General features: G+C 39.1%; 1 protein-coding gene across 6 annotated transcripts in view; it reads right to left on the bottom strand.

Annotated features, from left to right (window-relative positions):
- KIAA1328 (KIAA1328 ortholog) overlaps positions 1 to 24084 on the bottom strand; it is a 179910-nt gene that overhangs the window by 102963 nt on the left and 52863 nt on the right. For all 6 annotated transcript variants that reach the window (XM_065662959.1, XM_065662962.1, XM_065662963.1 and 3 more), the window contains one exon: positions 7367 to 7494. In XM_065662959.1, the coding sequence (XP_065519031.1) occupies positions 7367 to 7494 (128 nt within the window). The remainder of the gene's footprint in view (positions 1 to 7366; positions 7495 to 24084) is intronic.

The following is a 24084-nucleotide window of genomic DNA, read 5'->3' as shown; positions in this document are numbered from 1 at the left end:
GCTTACACCACCTCACAAGATATAATCTGCTTATATAGGGAAATTAGTCCAGCTGTGTCTGTCCTGTGGTGGATAAAAATCCCAGGAGGAGAGTCCTTATAAACTTCAAATGGCAAACTGTGCATCAGAAAAACTTTAAGTTTTAACTTCTTGCAGCTCAGAATGAAAAACTCAAGCTAAATCTTAGGGTATTCAGAACTAACTGGAAGAGATATTTCTGCAGGCAATCATCCTGGTACAGACAGATAACAAATTCCCACCTTCATAGCTGAAAGAAAATTACAGCCCTGGCTCTCATGAAAAATCTTTCTGCCATACAAAGACCAACCTATAGTGCCCTGAACTGATAATCACCTGGCTTTCATTAAATAAAGATACTTCTAATTAAACAACCTGATCAACACAAAAATGCATGCTTTCCAGGCAAGAGATGGTAACCAATTATTCTTTCAAAATAATAATCACTAATATCACACTATGTGGAATTTAAACTGATGGATAAGATATGCAGGTTCTGAAGTCCTACATTAGTCTACATCCTCTATTAGTTTCAATAGCAAGAAATAGCAACGCTAATCATTTTCATTTAAATAAATGGACTATTGCTACTGACCCAGAAGCATTTGCACTTTTTACCAACACAGGTTGTCACAAGATGACCACTCTTTTAAAGGGGTTGGTGAAGACAGAATACAAAACACAGTCACAGACAAATTTAGGTTGAAAAGGAACTCTGTTAGTTACCTGGTCCAAAACTCACCAAGCCAAGGTCACCTTCAAAGTTACATCGGGTTGCTTGTTCAGTTAAGCTTTAAAACACTGGTTTTCAACAAGTCAGCAACTTGAGGAATGTAATCTTGATCCCAACATACAGGACCGGCCCCACTTAAAGGAATTTAAGAGGTCCATTACCAGGAAGTGGTGAATTAAGGAGGCTGGATGTTCATAAGAAACTCATTTTCCAGATTCTCAGCTTTTGGAAAAGGCCAAAGACAGCAGAAGCAAAGGGCACATGCACAGGTCAAATGGACTATACAAACGAAAGCGCCAGCGCATGGGTAGGCAGCTTTGCACTCTTAACGGCTGTCAGGTAAACAGGTAATGCCACAAAGCAAAGGGTAAGACTGAACTTTTCTTCCTCAAGCCTAATATAAAACCTTTGACTGCAATTGCAGTCTTATGAAGCCTTGCATTCACTGAAGAAGCCTTACTCTTCCTTCAAAGGGAGACTGAGAGAATGCTGGTGAGTGGTCACAATGCTCTGCCTCTCAAGGGCCACTACAAGGGTTATACTGAAGAAATTGCAATATCTGATCTGAGTTTGTAAAGTGCTTCTCAAGGACAGGCAGTCCTGCTACGAATTTCTTAAATTCTCATAAAAACCCATTTCACAATAGTAACAATATCATCAGAAGTCTACAAAGCCAGGATAATGTTTTGCAGGAAATGAGGCACTGCCTTTCCAGATTTATCCTCCAAAGAAAATTATATACCAGAGATGAGTGTCCATCTAAAGAAAAGATTTCCACAGGAGGGACAGTTGTCAAAATTAAATGGAAGAAACCAAAAGAGGCATCTCCAGAGAAAAGAAAATCAAAAGATCCTAAAGAGACTAGAGAAAAAGCTGATTAAAGACAATAGAACAAAGAGATGGTGAACTGGCACAGATATCAGTTAAGCAGTGAACTGCTCAGACCTCGCTTAAGCAGTGAGCTGAGAGTGAAGTGCTTGTCACCACGAATACACAGCATCATTCATAGCATGCAAGTAGAGGGGCTTCTAGTCGGGTCTACTATGGCACACACTTCCAGGGGAGTGAGTGCAGGTGGAATTCTGTTGTGAATGCTAGCAATACGCAGCTATTTCAATACTGATGTTTCCCTTTCGTTTAAATATTTATGATCCTCTGCACTGATGTTTGGTGTTAGCATTTTTTTAGAAAAGACAGGTAAATTAACTATGACTTAGTAACCTAGAGGTGAAAGGAAAAAACAATATTTTTTTTTATCCTATTACCAGATAGTCTACTCCAGACAACCCTAAGTTTGAAATATTATTGCTAATCAGCACCCAAAACCTGACATTCTTAGCAGAAAACAGGAAGAATAAGGACAAAAACATTATCTTCTTTTTACAGATAAGAGAAGTGAAGAGAGAGATCAGAGGATTTGCTGAACGCAACACCGGTAAGGAAAGGCTATTCCCGGTATTTACTCATGCTAAAACTCTGTCTCTGTCTGGCCTTGTAAAATTATTCCAATACCCCTGGGTCCCCAGCCAAATTAGTTCTTTATTTATTATCCCACTTCTCAAGTATCTTTCAGATGGGCTCATCCATTGTTCCCCTACAGCTGGGTAAACAGACATAGTCAGTTCTATCATGCAGGTTTACCTCACAGCATTCAAAACCCTTTGCATATGTGGGATTTTATCTTTTTTCTTTAAGCAAGTAAGAATGTGTTTAAAGGTGACCTGTGCTGAATAAAAAAAAACAACAAAACAACAGAGTGACTAGGAAAGGTGGGTGACAATGAGAAACGTTTCTGAAGATTGACTTGTTTCAATATCCTCTTCAAAGAAACAAAAAAAAAACCCAAAACAAACGACCAATGTTTGAAGACTTAGCATGTAATCACCCTTACAACAACAAAAAAATTACAACGATATGGACAAGAATTTTAGTCACTGACATGGAAAGAAAGCAAGGCTTGATAGTCCTTGCAGGAGACTGTTTCCTTTGGACTTTTCTTGTGAAATGACACCACAACTGTCTCAATGATTTTTAAGATGAACAAGAGATTCAAGAGAAATAGTAGAAGAAAAAAAGTAAACAAACAAAAAAAAAAATAGCATCTCCCAAATCTTCTTAAGATTTTACAATCTTCCCAAAGCAGACCATGTCTTTCAGTATGCTTGCACGGTGTTTAGTACACAATAGTACCTTGTTCCTGATGAGGGCCTCTGGCATTACTGAAATATAAACACCAAACAGGAGGCAAACAACACAATACAAAAGAAGAGGGGAAAGCAGATATCCCACTGGAAATAAATTCTTGGTATTTCTTTGCGTCTAAAATCCCACCCCGTATCTGTGCCATTTTTACACAGGGAGGGAGAATCAAAGCTTAAAACACACACACACACACAAGAATCTATGTAAATCAAGGGAATTAGCAGATGCATTGGTAATCTTCCACAAATAAGAAGCAAAAGCTGCCATATGTACTTGTAAATTCAAAGATTAACGTAAACAGGCAATGCTGAGACTACAGGTATTATCGTTCTTTAGGTGAAGTAGCTCAGGAATCACAGTCCTGAAGAAACTCAGCCACCCATCCAACTTCTGTGACTCAAGTCTCACCTTATACTGCAGAACATCTGTGAATTCATCAGGCAGAGACTTGCCAGCATAAACTGGATTCTTGCCACTATTAGAGATGGCAGTGAAGTACTGATTCTGTAACTAGGTCAGACCTGATCACCTAAATCAAGGGCAATTTTCTTTACATCTCTGCATAAAGCATCTGAAAATGGCAAAGACTGAAAATTTGGGAGCTGCAGAGAGAACATCCAAGAACCATTTCTGATAGAAGAGGTTTAACTACATTTTAATATGGATGGTATTTTCTATTACTATCAGGGCAGGAGCCTATTGTTCAGCAGAGCCCTCCACTTCCTTTACACACAAGCTATCTCTCTGAATCTGTCTGAGTCAACTTTAGTGACCACTTTAATATTCACTTTACAATTAATGCTTCTTTTTATGGGTTGGTAGAAGGTAAACCAATTTCAGTTCGGCTTCTAGGTATTGAATTTATTATAAAAAGTTATGTACTTAAAACTCCTATAATGAAACCAGAGGCATCATGAGATATTAACCTAGAGTTAATGCTGAGAAGGCCAGTTTGAATAATTCAATTCATGTCACCTTAAGTATCTTTTCAAATGGAATTAACTTTATCTCACAAAAAAAGGAAGCTCATGTTCCAGTTACTGATTATTGACTCCATGAGAGTTCAGTCTTAAATCATCTCAGCACCATTTTCCAGCAATTTTATTTCACTACTACCAGAATGCTTCTTTAAATTTTGAGGGCTGACTTTTGTTTTAAAGAAGCAATATTAGGTAAGAAGAAAGCATGGTTTCAGAATTATTGCTACCTTTAGGTGATGCTAAAACAGGCCCCCCCAAAAGTTAATACTGGACTAGCTGCATTACTTCAATTTAGCTACAATATACCCGCATTTCAGCCACATGCATACAGCTTCTGCAGTCTTTTGCCTCTCATACAACTCCACCTCTTTTTGCAACAATGCCACAGATGTTTGCTGCAGTTCTCTTGACCTGTTAATTGTCATATTCTAACACAAAGCCCAACATTTAACCACCAAAAGGAGATGCTTTCAAATACCTACTGAAGCCCAAAGGAAAGTGGCAGCTCATGGTCAGCATTATTGTACAGTAACAATGGGGAGCCAGACAGGTGAAAAGCAGGGGATGTTAGGATATCCGTGTAGCGATATAAATTAATCAAAACAACCAAGTAAGAAAATGAGGGGAAAACGAAAAAAAAAAAAAAAACCCAACAAAACAAACAAACAAAAAACCCTACCATCTCCTAACAGGCAGAACAAAGAGGCATTTCAGTACAGTGTATAACTGTATAGCCCCACGTTTCTGCAAGACACAGGAAAATCAGAATGACATCGTACACTGAAGCACAGATGCCCTGGTAACATTGGCAGTTACCTGAAATAGGAAACACTGATTACCTCTCCTAGACGGTTCAAAGCAGTGAAAACTAGGTAGCAAGCTAGCATCTATTGATTTAAAGCCTATCCAGGATTTCCTTAGCCCAGCCAAAACAAACAATAGGAAAAAGACTCCCAAAGGATTGGGATTCAAACAAAACTCACAAAGACTTCCTTTACCCTAATATTTAAGGAAGGTGGCTTAAAACATGGATTAAAACAACAAGAGAGAGAATACAAGAGCTTCCACAGGGCAGAAAGACCTGGTGTGGGCAGTATTAGAGCAGGAGGAAAGTCTTCTGGGTCTGTCCCCCCTCACAATTCTTACCTCCCAAAAATCCCTCCCTGCTGCATTCCCCTGTGGCATTCCCCATGGAGGCAGAAACCAGAATGAAAGCCCTATGCCTCCCTCAACTACTGTGTTAAGACAACACTCAAACAGAACAAAAAGAGACCAATGACAACCCTAAGAGCTCACAGTTCAGGTATTAAGACAAGAGAGAAAAAGACAGCAACAAAAAAAAGTGTATCAAAATCACACAATAGCCCAACAAGAAGCAGCCCAGTGACTCTTGATAGCTATCGTGTGAAGGAGTGTGTTAGGGAAAGAACCAACACAATGAGGCAGTTCTGTAAATCTCTCCACAGTTTCTGAGCTGTGAGGAAAAACATAGCAAGAAGTGCTTGTTTGGGAAAAAAAAGGTAACAATTTATAAAGCCAAAAGCATTCAAGATACAAAGAGCTCATAAATATCAGGACTGCACTGAAAGAAAATTGAAGAGGAAGACTAAAAATACTTTAGAAATAGAAATACTTTGCAAGCTCTAAGGAAAAAAAAACAGTTGAAACATGCTTTGACATGTTTTTGTCTACAACTAGAAAGCTCTGCACAGGGCAAGAGGGCTAGGGCAATTTCAGACCTGGTAGGCTGGAGCTGTAGACTAGGTAACCATAACTGAAATGTCAAGGCAAACCTCAATACAATCCAAATTTGTGTTTGTGGACAAAAGTAGACAAAAGAAATAATGGGATGGATCAAAGACAAGCTTGATAGAAGGTTGCACATGAAATCAGAAAACAAGTTCAGAGAAGTCTGTACATATATTGATGGAGTAATTCAGAAGACAAGAACAAAAGGAGATGAATGTGGACTGCTGTACCGTCAGCTGCTGATTTGACAGCTAATGGACTGAAGGTTTCTTATTATCTGATTCTCTACTTTTGCACTGTAGATGTGATTACACCAGATACCTTTACACTAGGTGCTAACCTAGTAGAAGATATGTGTATTTAAAGTTGAAAGGCTAAGTGCAGCAAAACCTGAGGGAAAACACAGCTCCTATGGTGCTGCTGGACTGCACGGTCTCTTCTGGACTCTTTTCTGTGGAGATCGCCTGCAAGTTGCATATCACAGACAAGAACACAGGCATCATTCATTCTCAGAGAAAAAGGTTCTTGTTTTGAACTCAACGTCATCACAAAACGGATGGCAGACAAAAATACAATGGAGTGGAAATGAAATGTTTATAAAGGCTAAAATCCTGACAAACAGCTCAATGTCCAACAACATATTTTACAAGAAAATACCATCAGCAGGATAAAAAGCATCTGATGAAGTCAGAAGTATTGTAACCTGCTTCCTGAACAGATTAAAGATGACTCATTCCTTCACAAGACACCTGAGAAGTAGGATCTGTGTGTGTAATTCTGTTAGTAGGGAGGGCTAAATCAGGCCATCTTTTGGACACTGCGCTGATGACCTTACTTCTAGCCATTTACAAACCTTTAAGACTCTTCCAGCAAAACAAAGGATCAAGGACCCAGCCTATGAGAAAAGGCATAGCCTTAAGTAGGATAGACTCTGGAGATCTGCAGATGAAAATTACTGGAAGAGAACAGCAAGTAAGAACATCAGGTACAGCACTTGCATAAGTAGCCTTCATTTCCAGGATATAATCTGTTATCAGCAGGGATGCAAATCAAGTACCTAGCTATCAGAAAAAAAAACAAAACAAAAATCAATCTCAGGCAACCATGTTTTCAAGGCTTGGGGCGCATTCATCTGAAAAACATTTTACCACTTAATTTAACATACTGTAGCTCTAGTCAACATTTTCTGTTTTTAAACTGCATATATAATTATAGGTCTTCTATAAACAGCTCAAATCAGATGGGCTGCCTTACAGACTTGAGAAAGCTCTTATTGACCACATACATCATCGGTAATGTCCTTTTCAATCATCAAAAGCCACAGTGAAACTCTGAAAGGCTGTATCTATAGTGACTGCAATTATTTTACCATTTAAGAAACGGGACAGAAAACAGAACAGCATCTCAACTTTTTCCTTAGCAAAGGCATAGGTTCCTATGATTCCTACTGCATTACCACACGGTCAGTGAATGTCACCCACTTTATTGAACCAAAATGTGCGGGGTCTTTTTGTTCATTTCCCTGAAATCCATGTATTAAGGGAAGGAGTCCTGGGAAGCCAATCACGAAACAGTGTTCACCACTGCATAATGCAAGACAGTGCACCCAAAGTTCCAGTAAAGGACAAAAGATGTTTCAAAGATGTTGTTAAAAAAGGAGATGGGGGGGGATAAAAGGGCTTACCTTCTGCTCCTTTTCCTTGGCAGCACTGAGTTCAGAAAGGGAGAGCGATAGTTTTTCCTGCTGCTCAGCTAGGTACTTCTGATAGAGGCTCAGAAGTTCCTGGCATTCTCTGTACTGCTGCTGCAGAGGTAAGACATCAGAAGTTAAGGGAAAAATACTTTTTAGCGAATAGTTAGAATCAAATATATACCAACTTACTCTGTGTAAATCTGATTTGGATCCATAACAGCTCAATTTAAAAACAGATAGTGTGTGTTTGAGTACTGCCTAATGATGATAAATCTGCCTAGAGATGAATGTTCAAGCACAACTTTCTTTCTACTCAGACAGTGGAAAAAGAAGAATTACACCAAATTCTTTTATCATTGTAAAAGGGACAGGCAGGAGGCAGGTGATGACATTGTTTCAGCTGGAACAATTACAGCCTCTGATTTATATTCAGCAAAGCCAGCCACTACCAATGTTTATTTATAAATAAATAAAAAGCCAGCCAAATAAGTAAATAGTCCATTTTTAAGCACAGAAATGGATTCACAAGCCCATATACCCAAATCCAATCTCTTTGCTTGAGTACCAACTGCTCCAAACCCTACAGCCAAGATGCGGTGCTACAGGCCTTTTAGACACTAGCAGTGATTTTTGGACAGCGATCTGGAGAAGCAGTAACTGTGGTATTTGCAAGGATATTAACAAGCAACAGTGTCCTGCCTTGCTTGCAGCATTGAAATTCCAACAGGAGACAAATCTGCTCTTCACCTGTCATTGTGTAATTCCCTCCCTTGCTCATGTAGCATGGTAAACCATTTATGCTCCCCTCTCCCCCCCCTCACTTTTAATTATGCATGCAGATGGGATAAGGGCTCGCTGTCCAAAGAGATTACTCTGAATAAATACTTTAATAACAAGTCACTGCAATTAAGGTAGGGAACAAAAACTTCTTCAATCTATAAAATGGTGTTGAGTTACAGATTTCCTTAACATTTTTATGATCTAATCATTGCTTCTGGGCAAAATAATGTTGCAATCCTTTTTGCCAATCATGGCTGCATAAATAACTCACTGCTTTGTTATTCCCCATTATGACCCTGATTTTTTTTCTTTTCCTTCTATTTCTTGTTCTTTTTCTGGGGGGAGTGGGGGAGGGAGGTGCCTTGCCAGGTTTGCTTGTTTATTTTTCTTTCCATTAAAGAAAAGGCTACACAGAGAATAAGCAAAACATTTCAAGAAGGAATGGGAGGTTATTAAGCCCCAATGTTTAAATCGATCAGGAGAGCTCCTAGAACACTTTTGCTCAGCACCTGGAAATACAGGATGGTACAAACAATGGTCTAAACAAGCTAATTGCTTTCCAGAGCCAGCCTGCCTGAAGCCTGAGCTGTTTTACATTTCAGTTCATTTCGTCAGAGCGCACACCAAAAGGCTGAAGTGATTTGTGGTGGTCTCAGGAGTCTCTGCCAGCTATGATGTATATAAAAAGAATTTTTTATTCCGGTTGTAACCATAGGCAGTAATGTTTATAGTAGGTGAACATATTAGCCTGGACGCAGGGCATGAATTTTACTCTAGAAAAAGCCAGTTCATTTATACAGTCTAAGAGTTAAATGTCGGTATTTGAAGACAAATTATAGGGAAATTCATTTAAACCCATGTTATGTGGCAGAATATAAAAACAGACAGCCCTATCTTTATCAATTTTTTTACAGCTCTCTTATTTCACTTTGCTTCCAGCAGCCCCTTCCCCACAAAACAGATTTTAGCCTCTTCTCCCACCAGCTAGCACTGCTGGCACAAGGAATGAGTACCCTAAACAGCCTTATGGCACATTACAGATGGCCATGCACCTACCCTCACTGCTGCCACAGTGTTAGTGTAAGTCCCGCTGGAAAGCTAGGCAAGATTGCCCTCACTCCCAAGCTTAGCACATACATGGTGCAAATGTACCATAAAAGAGATGCCCAAATTGTGTTTTACAGACTGCAGAACCCTTGCTGTGCACCTGAGGCCACAACCTCTTGCTTGCAGCTGCCAGATTTAAAATACAGCTTAAAACTTGACTTGCAAAATTAACATAAGGAAAGCATGCAAGCAAATCCTGGTTGTCCAAGGGTCAGTGACATGATCATGAGTGGGAAGGGCGATAGTTAACGTGAGCCTAAATAGCAGCTGAGCTATCCCTGAAGTTGTAAGATTCGGTCAGCACTGGAGCTGTTAAAGCTTCCTGTATTAAAAGATTAAAACCTTGCTCATTCACGCAATCACACTACATTAAGCAAAGGATTGTTACAACCACCACAATCTGAGAGTCCAAAGCCCTGCTTTGCTTACCAAGTCAGTAAACATGAAGCTTCAAATAGGAGAGGGAAAAGAAATGTTCATTTGTTTAAGATACATGCAGAATAGCTGTAAATATGGCAATTCTCCATAATGTGCTGGTACATTTACTGCTGAATATGTTCTTAGGAAAAAAAAAAAAAAAGCCTTAATATTAGATCTTACTCTTCCATTCTATTGAATTTTTGCTAAAAGCAGCAAGATTATTTCTTTTTTCCCCCTACAAATTAGCCAGGCAATATACAACACTGACACAAAAATATTTAAGTCACTCAGATATAACAAGGGCACACACATACTATGGCACTACATTCTCCAGACAAATACATGGGTAATGCTAAATATTTTCATAATCTGCTTAAAAAAAATAAGATGAAAAAAAAAAAACCACCTATGTGACAACAAGTCCTACAGAATTGCATTCCACAGAAAAAGTAATGTGCCTAAATGCTCACATCAGGTATTTCTTCGTGTGCTCAGGAGCACAAATAATGGATTTACAAGATGTTAGTTACCTGAGAGAAGTGGTACTTGGCATTTCACTGAACGGTAGTTTTATGTCCAAGAAATATGCATTTGAATGTATCCAAGTAATGCATTTCATGTCGCTTATTAGTAAAGCATTAAGAGGGGGGACAAAAAAAATAAATTCAGAAATGCAAATGTTAAGATTTCAACAGCCACATTTACATGTCATACTTACAAGTACTATATATTTTATAGAATAAATTAGTTAATTTCATCACTGAATGAAAGTCAAAGAATTAAGAGTTCGTTTATGGCTCTTAAGAGATAATAACCTCAGTGGAGATAGAGTTGGCTTTGAGAAGAGGGACTGCTAGCATGCAGCAGTGGCATGCTTATGGAAACCAGGAACAGATTTCCAGGAAGAGGGACATTAAGCAGGGAACAAAGCTTCTTCTTAATGGTGAAGCTTCATGAGAAGGCACAGCCAATCTAATGCTCAACTGCTGCTGAAAACACATCCCCATTCAGCCCCTCAGCCTCACTCACTCCATCTGTACCAGCTCTCCCAAACTCCTAGCTCCAAGGGCTCAGCAAACTGGCCCAGCAAGGCAAAGGGTCCACCAAGCACAAGCCCTGGTAAAAAGCAAGCAGAGGGAACAAGCAACTGGGAGAGGAGGACACCTCCTGAACAGCATCGACCTGCCTGGTAGTGTCCATCCACCTTGCGAAGTCTCTTTCTCCAGTTCCACTCTTCAGTCTCAGGCTATCAGATCTGCTCTATGACTACAGCAACTACTCACAGCTTACTCCCTGCTGAAATAGTTTTAACCCTCTCACAAGATGAAGTGGGACAAACAACTACAGTTCCTTGATTCTCCAGAAACAAGGGGGCTGAAGCCAAGTGCCAGTCTCCAGCACACCCACTGACCTCCTGCATTGTTCCCATTGTCTCTTGACTACAAACTTAAAATCTGAAGCCCAGCTTAAAATCTGAACTGTTTTAGTTTAGAGCATTCAGCAACTTCCTAGAAAGCTTTTCCACATCCTTCTGTGAGCAATGCTCATGCTAAAGCGGTTTAAACACCCACCAGTCTCTTCAACTATAGTCAAGGTTTTCAAATGAAGCCAATACCAGGTTTCAGCAAATAACCCATGAGGGTTATTTACTGAAATTCTGCCTTTCTTAAATCACTTTTTGTAAGAGGAAAAGAAAATAAATAAGGCAGAGGACCTCATCTTTAGGAAAAGGAAGTTTTAGCCTGTGTCATTCAAGAATAAATGTTTAGTTTTACCTCACTTTATTTTAAAGAAAATTAGAGCACCCTCCAATCATGGATATCTGGGTCTGGAAAAAAGTTTTCTAGAACTTTTTAGTACAGGAAAAGAACTCTACTACTGAGATTTTTTGCAATCAACCTAATAACAAAGGCCCTTCCAAATTTTCAGAGTGTTTGTAAGAACTCCTCACCTAGCGATGCCCTTCCTCCATGGCTCATCACAAGCATTTCTGGGGACAGGCATAAGCTCTAATGTTTTGTTTTTACACATGGAAAAACTGCAGCACAGGGAGTCTTCAGGCATGTCTGTGCACTCTGGTGCAACCCAGCAATCCTACGCTCCACAAGCCAGCTCCAGGACACAAGTCTTGCAGCTGTAGGGTAAGTTAGCACAGCTCAAACACAGCACTAACAGATCAGATTCATCTTACTCCCAATGCACTCAGAGTGCAAGCTTGCCTGTATTCACATCCATGCAGACCAGCCCTAATAGACTTCCCAAGCACCATACAAGATGCCCAAGGATGCCTGATTACTACAGCCCCTGACTGTTAAGTCCAACTTGAACCTTCCTTTCATTCAAGGCTGCATACCCTGATCCATGCCCAGAAGGGAACACAAGAGCTAAACCTCCATCTTCAGCAGCAAGATTCTCCAGTCCCATCAGCCCCTATGTCCAATAGAGGATTCACTAGAGAATCAGAGCTGTTACAGAAATATGCAAAGATGAATAAAGCAAGCAAAGGAAGGAAAAAGTCAAACAGGCAGAAGTCAGATTTAAAATTAAGATAGCAATAACTTACTCTTCATGGTAGAGATATGAGAAACCTCCAGTGATATTATTTCAGCACCTAATGAAGAAGGCTTTTTGACATCTGCAATCATGACCTATTAACCACAAAACACTGTATTTTAATCCCTGCTTAAGGATAAGCATCTAGAAAGCTGACTAGTTATAATCATATTTGCAGTTTCAGCAAAGGCCAAACTCCCTTCACTGCTTCAGGTAGTCCCTTCAAGACAAAGGCTGTGAAAAAGATAGACTGACACGAAGATGCTGAGGAGGTGCCACACACACTAGGCTGATTAAGCTAGGCTGAGCACTGAAAGAGAGGTCTTTGGTCTCTAAAGAGAAATCTACTCAGATAAGTTGCAGGCAGACCTGAGCTTGCCTGCCTGCCCTCCAACCAGGTATATATGAGCCAGACGTATTCAAGGAGCCATGCACAGCCACAGTAGCACAGCATTAAAAGCCTGATCTAACACCAAGACAACACCATTTCCAGTATGCAGCTGGACTGTGTCTGGCAGCCTGAACGATGTCAAAGCAAGCTCACATCTGTTTAACAGACATACTGCATCTGTAACTTTGGCACTGCAGTGTTACTCAGTAGCCTAAAAATGCCTTAAAATGCTGCAAGAGTAAGAAAGCATTTCACTAAACTCAAGCAAAGCCTAAGACCAACATAGCTGGGTCTCCGAGGACTGCTATCCCTGTACCTACAACTAAGACTCCAGCTATATTTAAATGCTCATAATACAAGTGAACAGAATTTGCAGAGTCTGCAGGGCCCCAAAGGCCCGCAACAGCCTCATGGCAAATTCCACTACAAGTATGCTCAGTTTTAAGAGGGAACACATTTTTCCATGCATCACCCAGCATATATTTTTCAGTATTTTGACGCATGAGGCAATGAGGCTTATTTTCTACCTTAATATTTAGCATATCCACAGCAGAAAGATACCATGCCTTTTGGGAAAGAAGCAATATGTATGTCATTCTGATTTCCACCTGCAGGCTCTTTTCTTCCTAACCAAAGAAAGGATTAAAATAATGCAGCTTCAACTACTTACATATGAAAAGTCATATGAATAAAAATAAACTGCTGGTATTAATGAATTAACATCTAAAAGGAACACTTTAAAATATAAACTAAGATATTCTAAGCTCTCTCCTTTAGCATTTAACAATTACATACTCCACTGGAAGCTGACCCACATTTACTTTTATACTACAACTTGTGTTTAATACCTATACTGTCCTGCGCTTTGACAATCTCGTCTCAGAGATGAGCAACAACAGGACTGCATTTAGGAAATCAAACTCTCCAGGCACAGATCACAAAGCCAACACTTTCTTCTGCCTTTAAAATTAAGAGAAATAAAATAAGTGGCTTCAACCTATGTGAATCATTGTTCTGTGAAAGGGTAAAGACTAGTAACTTCTATGAAGGTTTATTATCTAAACTCTGAAGATGCTGCAAAGACTGAAGGTAATAAAATGTTTTATGAACAACTTCACTTTGCTCGTTCTTATATAACTGAGTTTATGTGGGCTCCTCGGCACAGTGATGCTAAGAACCTGTAGGGAACTTTCTGCACATCCACTTTTCAATGTATTAAATAAATCATCTGGTGTGGGTCTGTACCTTATGAGCCTTCAATTCAAAACACAATCTCCTTCTGATCCAAAATCCTCGGGAAGCACATTTCTGAAAACACTATAAAGAAGCAAGTCACATGCAATAAGACAGAGTGATCTCCAATCTGAAGCCCAAGAGCTACATTTCAATTTACACTTGAATATTTTAATGTTGTTATCCAGTCGGTAAATTAACTCAAGATGCAAGAATAAGAAGGGGAGATGCTTAGGGGAAAAGGTCACAAGGTCCACAAAAGTTAAGAACTTCACTTCTGTTTGAAGCATCAGCATTTGTTGTTGAATGCCACAGCTTTCATATAAAGGAATGGCTTAATACATTCCCATTCTGTTTGAAGGGAAATTAAATTTACATTCTTTGGGAATATGGTATTGTAATTAGTTCATGACTTGATTACACTTTGAAGTGAGCGAGGACTGCATATGGTGCATATAAATTAGTTAAGTTACGGCTGCCTACCTGAAGAAAAGCTACCGAGTTAAAAAAGAAAGTTAGGGACAAAGGCAGGGCAGCCCTTCGGAGCTTTCAGGAAGCATATGTAAAACATCAAATTCAAATCCGAGTCTCTGGACTCACTGATGTCAGGTGGGAGCAGAAATAAAAACTGCAGTTTCCTCAACAGCTGGATGGGTTGTTTTCAAAAAACAATCTTTCCATCTCCACCCATACCACCTGTAGGGCAACTGTTAAAATTGATCCTAAAAACAGCAATAAAAGATGTGAGATTTCCTACCCTGCTTAAATGCATCAGTATGATTTATTCCTAGTACTTGTAATTTCTCTTTTATTTCTTTTATAGACAGCCTGAGTTTTATAACATCTACCAACATGTTCTGTTCCACCCAGATGACGAAATTCCCAAGTTTGCTTTAAAGATACTGAAAAACATTAAGATGCACAATATAAATATAGTGCATCTAAAACTGGCCAAACAAAAAGATAGCCAGTATGATTTGAAGAGAGCAACGAAAGCATTTGAAGCTAAAACCACTTCTCAACTCATAAACTCATGACATGAACTCAGAGAAGCCTCTATCATACTTCCAAAATGCCCAGGCAGTTTAGGGTACCAGATTTGATCCTATATATTGAAAATCCTTTCCACAGGACATGCCAGTCAAACTGGGCAGCTTACCTGCCATGTGCTCCGGTTCAAAGGTGGGTAAAGACAAAAATATCACACACCATCATGTGCCAGCAGATGTGCCTGGATCAATAAATGCAAATACCATCTCAGAGCTTGCATTTTCCATTCCAAATGGAAAACACATCTCCAGCCTTATCTTCATTAATACAAACAAAAGGATACTTACAAGCAAATTAAAAAAGAAAATTAAGGTTTATTCTGCAGCTTGAATGTGCTAACAACTTTCTTCTAGTGAAAAGGAAGGAAGAATTTAACACACAAAAGGAAAGTTATGCTGCTACACACACTGCCAAACCCATGTGTTTTCATAATAATGAACATAAGAAATCTGATGACAGAGAAACTACGAACCTGAATATACAAAATATAGTCCCCTGATCATCGTAACAAGCTACCGGTCCCGGTGGGCCATAAAAATTCTTACTTTTGGCTTAAGAACTTCAGTGGCAGGAGATTTTCCTCCCTGGCAAGAAAGAGTTTGTTCAGAACACACCCGCTCCTTTCAGCAGAGCTCTGCCAACGTTTCAGGATTTTAAGATTTCCTTTGGCATTTGTTTAGATGGCACAGCTACCCAGCCTCTTCCACTGGAAACTGTTAAGGAACTTGTTACTTATTTATTTGTCTATCAGCCACCAAACGTACGATCCTTTTTTATGGAAAAAGGGAGCCTGGAGATTCAACCATACACAATTTCTGTGCAAAACAGTCCCAGCATCAAAGAACCCCACAACACATTTCATCACGTACAAAAGAAAATGATCTCAACCTGTGCTGTGTGAAAATATGAAGCCAAAAAAAGGTATTGCACCTATCACCATCCACACAAAAAAGAGTGCTATTTTTTCCTTTTACATATTTAGAGTGCAAAATTAAACAAATAAAAGGAACACTGCATAATTTAGCTTTCATTTTCTATCAAATTGCTCATAATTGTAACCATAAAATGATAATATTCTACCATATGTGCATCTGCAAAGCCGACAAAAGCACTGGTCAGCCCCTGCGGCACGAAAAATGGACCTGTTGCTCCACCTAGTGACCGTGATGGATATTACACCTCTCCTAACGGAGCGCTTGTCACATTCTGAGGTTAATTTTGTTAGGGGGATATAACGCAGCACTTTGAGACACGAAAACCCGCCGTGCAATCCTCCTGCTACCGTTCTTCCTCAAATTACACTCCCCTCCATCCACACAGGCAGCTTTACATAAAATACACACCACTGGAAGTACTTGCCGTATCAGTCGCAGACCTTTGTGAGAAATTAAAACATCTTTCATAGTGGTCACCATTACTGTTTACACAAAGCCATTTGTCATATCAGTATTACTCAATATTAAAACAGTCGCGTTCTTTAATTTGACAATGGTGCTCCTGGCAGAAGCCCGAGGAGAGATTAAGTGCTTTTAGCCTATACGGGAATTGAGGTATCTGAGAAAGGATGCTCAGCCTGTTATGTTTAGACACAGTAAGAGGAGTTACTTGACAGGATAAATGTGAGCTCAGAGTCAGATGCAAGGAGGAAAGGGGATGAAGAAGCAAAAGAAAAATAGAATGCAAAACCTGAATGCACTGAGAGTAGAGCTACAGCACCTCCATCTCAATTAAAGAATGTACATAGTAAATCAGAAAGGTGTCTGCTTTGCAGGGAATGAGAATGTAAGATCACAAAACATCAACTCATTTTGTAACAAAGCTAATCAGGTTTGGTCTCCATTAGTATCAGAATGGGGATCACCTGAGAATACACAGTGGTGTCTGTCTTCTTGTTTCCTCGCAGGAAACAATCAATCATCATTTTTAATTTTATATACTTGATGTCTCACACTGAACCTTTTCCTTACAGCCCTCAAATGGGAATAATGCTGCCAGAGAAAAGCAGACTCTCCTTCAGTTAAGCTCCCAGCACTCTCGGAAAGAAAGAATCTTTGCTTGGGTCCATACTGGAAAGGAAACCTGGCCATTGTTTACTGCTTCCTCACGTGGGTGCCTCTCTGTATTTTGCACAGTCAGCATCAGGCTTGGGCATTTCAACTTACTTTTTTCCCCTCCTTTACACTAGAACATACTCAGAAAGGAGCACACAGATTTTAATCTATTAGCAAATGGTGCAAGTGGCACGATGAAAATCTGTAAATGCTGCAGGACCAAAATAGTAAAAAAATAAATACCAGTGAGCCAAGAAATCTTGCCCTTCTTAAGGAAGTGCCTTCAGTGTTATAGTTGGAACAGCACAGAATGTATAAATTGCAGATCATTCTAGAGAATTTATTTTTTTCTTTTAAAACTATTGCTATTTTGACAGTCTTTCTAACCTTGTTAGAACACAATCTGTTTGCACGCTGCTGATGAGAGAAAAGCAACACTCCTTTTCCTAAAAGGCAGCTGAGGTCAAACCAAACTCCATACAAGCGCACCAATACTAATTTTAAAGGAGGTGTCCCCAAACCCAAAAAAGGAAAGTATTCCATGTCAGAGTGCTCAAAGATTTTCTTTTCCATCACGTGTTGAACACAGATCTAATTAGATAAGTATTTCAGAATGACTTCAAAGGCCTAGAAAGTTAGTCCTTGTACAAAACTGGTCTTGAACGTGCCAAACTGAGAGGCACTGGTTTCACTGATTTACTAGCAGCCTCATTGTAAGGTTCATTGTTGTAAGACTACCTAATATAAAAGATTAACACATCTTATCTCCCACTTTCACTGAAAACTATTATATTAATACATCATTAATACATGCACATTTCTACATCATTTACAGCACTAAGATTCTCAAATAGCATTATCTAAAACAGGGTGTGTCCTGCTGCTCTTCCCAGTGGTAGCCTCTTTTGCAGTAACACTACTCAAAAATAAACCTCACAGCTCAAAACAGGCAAAATTAACAGGACTGCTTAAAACTGAGAGAAATTACAAATAAAAATCATTTGGTTTGCAACCAAATGGATGGTTTCCATTGGATTTCCATCTGGATTTCATTTCTTTAATTTGGTTCCCTCACACTCAGACCAAAAGGTGAAACATCCACAAATTGTAAGACTGGAAACATCTACCTTTTGAAACTAATGAGTAATTATATGTTTTCCTCCTGACAATTTGAGGTGTAGAGGCAGGTAGGAGAACCACAGCTCCTGGAATTAACAGGGACCTTAAAATTCTTCAGATCTGGATCACTAGAGAAGAAAAGGAAGCTGTATCGGACAAACAGTACAATAGCATTCCAGATTATATACTTTTCTGTCCATAGGCATATCAGGACAGACCAAAACAATGTACCTTAATATCATATGAAGGGGAGGATATCAGATAAGGAAAAATACACATTTTTACAGTCTCAGTAAACCAAAATGACCAGGACAGCCCTTATTCTTTCTCAAACAGGAGAACTGTTATGAGCCAGACAAATACAAGAGTTAGCAAACAGAAAAAAACACTAATCAAATTGCTAATATTTAACAAAGAGGAGGAAAACAAATGCCCTGGAATGATTCTAATGAGAAGTACTGATAGCAAAGACTTAAATTCCAGGAGCCAAACATACAGCTCCTGGGATTTTTCTACTGGTTTTGAAGATAAAGGTGCTCACTTTGGTCACTTAGTTTTTAGAAAAAGGGTCTTGCCAGGACAGGCCTATTCCCAGAGTGACAATGACTCACACTTTTGTCTTTCTGGAAGTTTTCATGCCTTCAGGTAAAAACAAGTTTTATGAGACTGGAAGTGCTATCTGCTGCAAGAAAAACACTCATCCCTATATCCTCACGTTTATTACCACAGAAGAATAGATGGCATTCTGGAGGTCTTCTTAGCTTCCTACACAGAGCATACCAAGACATCTGGCTGGATATACAAAACCTAAGGAAGTGTAATGCATTGGTGAAGAAGAAAGAGAATCTCTTCTCCATAGCTATGATGTTTTTTCCCCCATTATAGTTCTATATTCCTTTCAGAGAAAAGCTGGTAGGTGTTAGCCTTGAGGATATCAGCGCTGGAGGGCCGTTACTCCAGAAGACAGGAATTCCGAAATCTAAACTCAGAAATGCTCATCAGAAGAAAAAAAAACAGCCGAAAAGAGTTTGCAGAAAGAGAGTTACTGGCAGCAAGAAAATGATACTTTCAGATATCCTTCTCTCACAGGATTAATATTTGAGTAAGCAAATAGTTCTTCAGCAAATTCTTTACTTTTAGCAATACCGTCAGAATTGCAGTCAGACACCTCCGTGCATACAGCCACTCTCTGTAAAAACAGAACCAGAAAAATCTGTGATCCAAGGGGTATGCAGATAATGCAGGGCTTACCATGGATGCTTAGAAGAGCTTAGCCAAGTCAGGTACTGAAAAGGCCGTCTTGTAAAATGCATTCCTGTGATCATAATGAATTTCCAAGCCATCAAACCAAAGACCCTCAAAGGAAATGAGGAAAAAATATTCAACACTAAAAGATTTTCAACAATGGGGACCTACAAAAATCATGGAAATTAGGGTGATTTTCCAGACCAACACAATATGAAGGTAACCTGCACACCAGGCTATATGGGAATGCCTGTTTCATGCCAAGGTGTAGGAAAGTAAAATTAGTGTATGTGAACACCTTGCAAAGACCCTAAAGCTAGAAGTGACTGGCTTTCAAAAAAAGGACTACATAGAAAAATAGAGAAAGGAATTTAGAGAGCTACTTTCCTTACAGAAGTTCAAAACACAAGACAGGAGACTGTTCAGTGAACAGTTCAGTGAACCGGAATACAAAATCCTACAGGTCTCAAGTGATACTTCTGCCAAGCCCAAGGCACAAAAGCATGAACATTCATTGAGGTGTTTTCACTGCTAAACATCGTGGAGACCATGGAGGAGTGATAGTCCTCAAAGAATTAACTTTTGAAGTGCAGGATTAATTTAGAAGCAGAGACTGGAGCACAGCTGCCCTGTACCTCTGCTTAATTTCAACAGATCAAGGTAACACACACACTTCTTCTAATTCAAATGGAAACTTACTCCTGTGCTAACAGCTAGGAGGCTTCATCACTGCAGTATCTCAACAGCTTACAGGCATCAGTGGACTTACTGCCATCGCCCTTGTATGTTCAATCTACAAAGACGGTCACATTTCATAAAGGGTGAGGCGAGCTACAGAGAAGGTATGTGATTTACATAACTTCACGGAAGTCTGGGCAGTGCAAGTAACAGAATTCATGCAGTCTGAGATCGCAGAGTGCTTCCACAACAGCTTGCAATGCTGTTATTTCAGGACCATTTTCTGAATTGCTGTGCCCTGTATTGGCAATGCAGCTCTGTGGTCAGTCTCCGTAAGTCTGATCTCCAGCTAAACCAGAAAAAAAAAAAAGAACCTGTGCTCTCCTTTTTTTTTTGACAGTTTTCACCAGTAAGACATTTCATATATTCTTGCCTTTCCCTTCCAAGGATTAAGGTGAGAGAGAACTGAAGCAAGATAGGGGCAAAAATTAAAGCAGTAACTGTACCATAACACATCTGCTTCTGAAGTGAAAAGGAACAGACAACACCAAAACATCTTCAGATCTGACAGGTTGCTCTGCTACCAATCTGCACTAGCAGGTGAGGCATGTCACTCCATGACAAGTATCAGAAGTAAAGGAGCTTAATGCAACTGCAAGTGTTTTAAATGATTTCTATCATGCTACAGGATACGACAAGCAGTTCTAACAAAAATGTGGAGATTTTTCTCCCCTGAGCTCAAAGCTTTAAAATTAGCACTTTGTGTGTGCTTGTTCTTTTAATGTCTGCATTTATTAAGGAGCAAAACAACTATGCATCCGAAATGCCAGAGAAATATGGATCCATAAATAATGCCACATTCCTATTCCCACCTAATCTAAATATTTATGCAGTAATTTACCAGCAAAAGATGCAAACTATTCTTTAAATGTTACATTGTATTAAAGGTTAACCACATGACATGTTTTATTATGAGGCTCTGAATTATGTTTAAATTTTCATTTTCAGTGGAAGTTCTGATGTTGAAATGGATGGACAGAGGCAAGGAAGTCTAGTCACCTCTTAAAGATGAATGCTGAAGTTCAGACTTCTTCAATATTTTTGCAGTCTGCACAGCCATAGGCCATGCAACTTAACAGCATACTGATTGAGAGAGGAAGAGCCACCTTCTTCACAACTAGAAGAGCCAGAAATAGATGTATTAGAGAGGCTCAGTTCTTACAGCAAGACTGATGATGCCGAGTTTCTCTTAGAAAAGCAGCTTTGACTGAAATCAGCAGCAAATCACACACACCCCTATGAGAAATGTTAAATGTAAAAGCAGAACTGCCCCCAGTGTAAACACATGCCCTCAGATTTCATAAGTGCCTCATCTAGTCAGTGATGTAATGCTTCTCATCCCAGTACCTTACACAGAAATTCACGATCCACTCCTCACTCAGTCCTACAAAATTCAGCTTCTTTTTTTACTTTATATCCTGCTACAGTCATCATCACATATTTATGGTCTTAACTGTTCCTTTTGGATCCTCCTTGAGCTTTCACCTTCATGCCTTCTGTTCCTAAAACCTTAATATTAGACATAGCTTCCATCTTCTATTTTCTCTTATACAAGGTTTTCTTTAGAAATATTACTTTGCTGAGTTCGTTTTCAATTCTCTTGATCTCTACATGATCTTCCACACTGAATACTTTCTTCATGTCATCATGTTCCTCAGATGCAAGACCTTTGAAGCTCACTACAGACCCAGCCACATAGGAACCGATACAAAGATTTCCTTGTGTTTTGCTTTTTCACTACCAGAGTCACTACCATTTACATTACACTGAATAAGATGCAACTGTTTTGAGCCCATCAGTCTGCCAGAGTTTCCAAGGCTGTAAACTGAAGCAGGAGAAACACAATCAAGTTTAAGTGGTGTTCTAGGAGGTAAGTGTTTTCCAGCTCAAAGCATAAGAACAAACGGAGCGCTACTGCCAGTATTACCACTTCCTACCCTTGAACCCTTGTGAGAAGAGAAATCCCCAGCTCTAAAAACAAGGTACTCACAAATAAATATTACAACCGTTTTTAAATGTACTCAGATAAGGATATAAACAACAGGAATGGTTAGAAAGCACTTCCCAACTTCTTCACATTTCCTTCATCACTGTCAAAGCACATACCTCTAACACATCAGCAGAAAAGACTCATTTTTCCCAGATACAGCTAATCAGACAGAGTAACATGAGGAGATCTATTAATGTTCCCTGCTTCAGTGAGACATGAAGTGCAGACTTACTGATAGAATCTGCATTTTCGGTTCTCATTTGTTCTGCTTGAATAAATTTACCAATCTGAGGCAACATTTTCAGACAGGGGTATTTTGAATACCATTTGTCTCTGGGACTATCTTGTTTCTCCACCTGACCATATCTACATCAAGGAAACCTTGGGAAAGAAAAAAAAAATACATAAGAAGCTGGAAGCATAAACGTTCATTCTTAAAATGCAGTACAGTCCTTCATTTCAATGATATACAGAAGTACTCAGAATGTATTACAGCTGATCAATGCAGAAAAGAGGTATGGAATGCTACTGAAAATAGAACTTATTTGTATGCACGCCATACAAATATGTTAAAATATGTAGTTAAATATGCTGTTGGAGTTAAGTAGCTTTCATAGAAGAGAATCATTGCAATTATCAGTGGCAACAGCAAATCCTGTCTGATACAGATGTTTACTTCCTGTTCCAAGAAATGCAGCAGGAAACAGCCCTGTTAAAAATATTTGTCTGGCACCAGCCACATAGTTCTATTTGTTACCCTTAAGTGTACAACTTGTAACAAAAATAGGTAGCTTTTTCCTCCCTCCCAGCATAAATTAATGTATTTAAAACATTTAGTCAACAACCAAATGCCTGCTACTGTATTTTGTTACAAGGTTCCTCCGACTACAGTCCTATCTCCTCAGTTTACAACTGGAACACAGAATTAGTCATCTCTAGGAAACAGATAGCATTAGCTTTTCATCATGAAAAGCTCAATTAAAACCCATTTGAGAGAAGCTGAGCCACTACTTCATGTATTTTTTTTTCCTTTCCCTGCCTCTGAACCTAAGTATCATTAACTGCTGTGAACACTAATATGCAAAGCCTATGTTCAGACCTTTCCATAGCAAGAGCATCTATCAGTTCTGCTGCATAGGGGAAAAAAAACCAGAAAGGAAACAGAAAAGGCAGAGGGAAGACATAGGCATACAGATACAGTTTCTTCCACGTGTTTACTTCTTACCAATTTCTTCTGGAAAATGGTAGAGGTGGAACTGTCTATTCAATTTCTTAGATTTCTGTGCACCTTCTATTTCTTAGAACATGGCAAATACTGTCTCTACACAATATCCCTAGTACTTATAATGCAAAACACTTTATGACACTTCTAGCTCTGGGAGAAGAGAAAATGAAGCATGAAATAAGAAATATACTAGCAGAACAATATTCATTGACACTGGTAAGTCTGTATACCGCTGCACTGGGAAAGTATTAGTATTTAGGGTTTTAGGGGTTTTTTAATGTTTGCCCAGCTTTTCTGATGTCAATAGTATGTCAGTCCTTGCAGCTTTTCTCATGTAACATGCAACCCAGAAGCCAAATTCATCAAATCACACTCAAATCCAAGAAATCTGTATGTTCTTATTTAAACGACAAATGCTTTTCTGGGTATCTGAAGTAATTCTCCTTACAGTTCCCCATAAATCCCCCACCCTCATAAAAAGATGATCCCATTTTTTGAAAAGTCAGAGCCCAAACACAGACCTAGCAATAATCTTTTCTTCCCTAGCCAGAGTCAAGAACTAGTAATAATATTTTCTTTCCTAGCAGGAGTCAAGATAACAGATTCACAAACAATAAAGCCATAAACACAGAACAAAACCCATAAAAGAATATCCTGACTGACCAAAGATTGACCTTGGTTGAAAAAGTTTTTTAAAGATTATTCTTTGCTTCTTGTAGCCTGTAATAAAATAGAAAGAAAATGCCACAAAAAAAAATATGCTATTCTTAAAGTCCAGTGTGTACCAGCGATATACAATTTAACCTG

This window comes from Lathamus discolor, chromosome Z, assembly GCF_037157495.1.
Source record: "Lathamus discolor isolate bLatDis1 chromosome Z, bLatDis1.hap1, whole genome shotgun sequence".
NCBI classification, from domain to species: domain Eukaryota; kingdom Metazoa; phylum Chordata; class Aves; order Psittaciformes; family Psittacidae; genus Lathamus; species Lathamus discolor.
This window is presented reverse-complemented; position numbering and strand designations above follow the sequence as displayed.